The sequence below is a fragment of the Ricinus communis genome, chromosome 8, assembly GCF_019578655.1.
Source record: "Ricinus communis isolate WT05 ecotype wild-type chromosome 8, ASM1957865v1, whole genome shotgun sequence".
In the NCBI taxonomy this organism is placed as follows: domain Eukaryota; kingdom Viridiplantae; phylum Streptophyta; class Magnoliopsida; order Malpighiales; family Euphorbiaceae; genus Ricinus; species Ricinus communis.
In genome coordinates, this window is record NC_063263.1 from 6,597,628 (window position 1) to 6,602,190 (window position 4,563).

Below are 4,563 nucleotides of genomic sequence, written 5' to 3' on the forward strand. Positions count from 1 at the left end.
TATTATTTTGAGTTAAAATTCTTTTATATTCAAATTGTACATAATAAATTATACTCATATAATTTTAACTATTGGCTCAATATCAGTAGTGGAGATTTATTATCTAATATAAAAATTATTTATTTAAAAAAATTTAAACTCAAGATTTTAATAAATTCTCAATTATTTTATTTGAAATTAAAAAATATAAATTATAAATATGAATTTCTTTGTAACGAATTAAAAGTAAAGAGTTTGTAATAAAAATTGCGTATAGTTTTAAGGACTGGAAGTGAAGTTTACTCATTATTCTTTATCATTGGAATATTATAAATTTCTTTTACTTTTTTGTAAAACATTATTGACCAACAAACTATATAAATGACCGTTTCTGGAGACTTCTTTTGAGCCCCTATTTGGCAAGCAGAGGGGAAGAAAATTAAAACATTTTTCTTGTTTTATGTCTCTCCCTCTCTTTTCTTTCTGCACACTTACGGAAACTGCTGCACAGATTCCTCCTTGTGATAAAAGATGTAGTTTTTCTTCAACTATTTTAATCTTCCTTACAACATTTGACACATAGAACTACACATATAAGCGGGTTTGTGTTGTGAGGTTGTGGGTTAGTTTAATTTGTCGACAAGAAAGAAGCTTTTTTTTTTTTTAATATTTTAGGAGGTTCTGGTTTGTGGGTATTGGAATTGAAGGTGCTTCTGTTAGTGGGTTTGGATTGTTTGTTTGATTGCTTAATTGATTGATTGAGAAGAATAAGAAGAAAGACAGGAATGGCAAATGGCGAAGACAAAAGCAAAAGCAAGGATTTTTATCAAGTATTGGGATTGAATAAAGAATGCACTGCATCAGAGCTCAGAAATGCTTATAAGAAACTTGCGCTGGTTAGACCCTTTCTTTTTAACTACCCTGTCAAACTTTCTTCTCTCTTCATCAACTTGTCCTGTTCTTTCTTTCTCTTTTTGTTCTTATTTGGAAAAACCAATGAAAATGAATTTATGGGTTTTTGATGTTACATCTAAAAACCCAAAAAGAGACTGGTTTTATATTATTAAAGTAGTGGTTTTGATATGATTTGGCAAGAGAAGTTTTCCAAAAAAGTAAAAATAAAAACATTTGGTGTTTAAGTTGGTTTGGTGTTTGGTTAAAATCGATTTTCTAGGAAAGTAATGAAACTTTCCTGGAAAATTAAAACGTTGTTATAGTAAAAAAGATTTGTGTTTGTGTTCTGGGATATAGAGATGGCACCCAGATCGGTGTTCAGCTTCGGGGAATTCAAAGTTAGAAGAAGCTAAACAGAACTTTCAGGCAATACAACAGGCCTATTCTGGTAATTTTTCTCAGGTTCTGTTTTATCTCTTAATAGTTTTATTAATATCAAATTGCCAAATTGCATTAGTAAAACATTGTTAAAGAATTTAAATAATTGGATGCAATGCAAGAGATTCTGCTCTCCTTTTTATTATACTTTAAAAAAAATATTATTTTCTTACAAGTACTTTAACCATTCAGTCTGGTTTTGTTATGACGTGTTCTGTCTTTGTGTAACAGTTCTTTCTGACGCCAACAAGAGGTTTCTGTACGATGTAGGTGCTTATGACAGTGATGACGACGAAAATGTACGCAAGCTTCCTTCTTTTTTCTTTTTTCTTTTTTTCTCTTTTTCCTATCTTGGATTTCGCAATTATTCTCTTTTCTATTGTTTATTATTATTATTATTATTATTATTATTATTATTATAAAATTTTAGTATAAAGAAAACGTGCCCACACCCGAAAAGGATCGTATAAACCAATACTGATTCGTGTAGTCATGTTTTACATGTGATGTATGATATCTCCTTCAATTTCTTGTGCCTGATGGCACTTATTCAACTTATGATAGCTGACTTGCATTTTAGTTTTTTATGTTTTTTCTTTTGGTTTTCTTTCTTTCTTTCTTTTTGATCTAATGTGATTTGGATGTCTGTCTATGGCATTGGTTGGATCTCCTTCCAGTTCCCAATTTTCTAACAATTAAACAAGGTGGGTTGCATTTATGCATGACGTTTTAGGTAAGATTATTATTCTGCTAGTCTTAACATTTTTCTTTTGTTCTGTTCATGCAAATTTAACAGTACACTTTGGAATTTTCAGATAGTTAACTTGTGGAATATGTAACTTTTGAAATGGACCCCTAACCTCTTATTGATGCCAGGGCGAGTATTTAATTGCTGAATTACTGACCTGATACCGATCGTTATTACTGTTATGATATGCAGGGTATGGGTGATTTTCTAAATGAAATGGCGGTCATGATGAACCAAACAAAGCCTAATGTAAGATTTTCATTGTCAGAGACTGCACTGTACTGTACTTAATCTTCCTTTTGCTTCGGCTTTGGAATATTTTAGAGTGGAATTGGGGTTGGCTTTTTGGGAGATCCTATATAGTTAGTAGTGTTAATGGACCTAACTTTTTGTTCAGTGTGTACCTAATCGCAATTAAAAATCCTTAAAAGGCTTAGCTATTGTAATTTAGACCTTGTATTGTATATTTATAGAGTAAGTTTAGTACATTGATACGGTTCCATAATGAGGATACATCCATATGTGGGGGGGTGGGACTCACCTGCTTGTGTTTATTTCTCTGCATTAGGCCAAACATTTACATTAATGTTTCAATGCATCAGGGCCCAAATTCTTTAGGCATTCATGGTGATATGATGTCATACTTGTTCACATCCTAAGAAATCCAACACTGGGGCCCGAAAAAAGAGAAGTTGACCACTGACCATTCAGGTCGTCTTTTGTGTCTGAGTAAACTCTATCTTGTAAGTTCTAGTGAGTGGGGCTAATCCACCCGCCTAGTGGACCACTGAGTCAGCGTATTGATTCTGTAGTGACCCTCTGGCCTGGTAGTAGTTATTAGTCTGACTGGTTATATCTTCTTGGATATTTGTTCTCGGGTCAATAATTTAGTGATTGAACGTCTGTTTCGTGAACAAGTATGTGGGATTAGAAGACACGGAATTGAATTGATGTGGATGTGCTAATCCGTGATTATGCTCTATTAGTTCTAAGTCGAAAATGATCATTGGCATAACCGCATAATATCTCTTAATTATGTTGCTGATGCATCATTGATGTGAATTCGACAGGGAAACGGGGAGGAGGAGAGCTTTGAGGAACTGCAAGAATTATTTGAAGAAATGTTTCAAGATGACATCGAGTCATTTGGAGCTAGCTGCCAATTCACTGCTGCTACTACTACTTCGAGCACTTCTTCTTATGCATCTTACAGTGGAAGTTCCAGCTCGAGAGGCAATGGAAATTTCTCAGAGGTGAACTCTGGGGAGGCTAAGGTTAATGATTCTTCTGGCTTCGGTTCTCATTTCCAGAAATGTTTAGGGGTACGAGAATCCTTATAGACCGTTTATTTGAATGTATATACTGATGCTAGTTAGATAATTCTAACCCCTATATACCTATATCAATTTATTCATTGATGGGCTCGGACGTCATGAAGACAGGTGGAACACCAGCAGAACTTCAAGAAGGGCAAGGGAGCAAGAGGAGAAACTCAAGGAGGCGTCCCCGGCAGTAATAGGCGGAGACAAGGCAGGAAACAGAATATTCCGTTCATCTGGTCTTGATGTCTCCTCCCTAGACCGTGGTATTTCTGCTTCGTGAATCTTGATATATGCACCAACTCACAAAGGCGGGGTGGTGCAAGATTCGACCTCCAGAATTGTAGCCAACTTACCATATTAAAGACAGCCTCAAAGGAGGTGAAAATGCATTGCTCGGCCAGTAGATATGACTGCCATGATTTTGAGGGTGGAGAAGCAAAGTAAGAACCCCTCCTCCAGAATTTAAGTACAAAACCCAACCTCCAAGTTTCCTGTAAAATTAAAATGAAAAGGGCCTAGTGTGTCTTGTTTCTTGCTCGTTTGCTTTCTTCTTCGATGTTCTTTTATCTTTGATTGTTAAAGAGTAATGAGATTTTCTGTTCTGTTTCCTACCCGTGGCTAAGACTTTAACAGTTGGTCGATAAGTTATGTGATCTGATTGAAGGCTGCATTCACAGTAGTGGGTAAAGGGTCCCCCATAGATGTTAGGTGCATTGAGCTTTTAACTAAGGTTATGATTCATGGACCTTTGAAATTGACAACAAAGGCTCAATTAAATTCCTCTGGCGAGTGAGGGGTAGACAGAGACTGACCTCACAACAAACATATTTTTTTAATCTACTTTTGGGCTTTCAAGAGGCAAATAAATTATGTCCTGGTCTATTCCTTCCAAGGCAGCTCTCTTTCCACATTTTCCACGCCCCACCAGCTTCTAGTTAAGAACCTGTTTTCTCAAATCTTTGAATTCAGATTCTAACCATCAATCACGAAGTCTAACGCAGTAACACTGTTAGTACGTTGATTATTGGTATCCTTAAAATTGTATACCTTTGCCAGATCATAAGATGCATTGTATGATGAAAATAGTAACAAACTGAGTCGGACCCTGTTGAATAATTCAGATTTTGATTTGAAAAGAAAAAATTCACTTAATTTTATTTAATAAAACTACTCTAATAATTT

At 35.0% G+C, this 4,563-nt stretch overlaps 1 protein-coding gene across 1 annotated transcript; it reads left to right on the forward strand.

The window, feature by feature from the left end:
* Positions 1-362: 362 nt before the first annotated feature.
* On the forward strand, positions 363-3,992 carry LOC8260427 (dnaJ homolog subfamily B member 6-like). The gene is given in 7 exon segments (XM_015725408.3): positions 363-875; positions 1,231-1,321; positions 1,543-1,610; positions 2,252-2,308; positions 3,130-3,381; positions 3,502-3,606; positions 3,608-3,992. Coding segments are annotated over 7 exon segments (738 nt in total). The 5' UTR covers positions 363-764; the 3' UTR covers positions 3,662-3,992.
* The last annotated feature ends 571 nt before the right edge of the window (positions 3,993-4,563 follow it).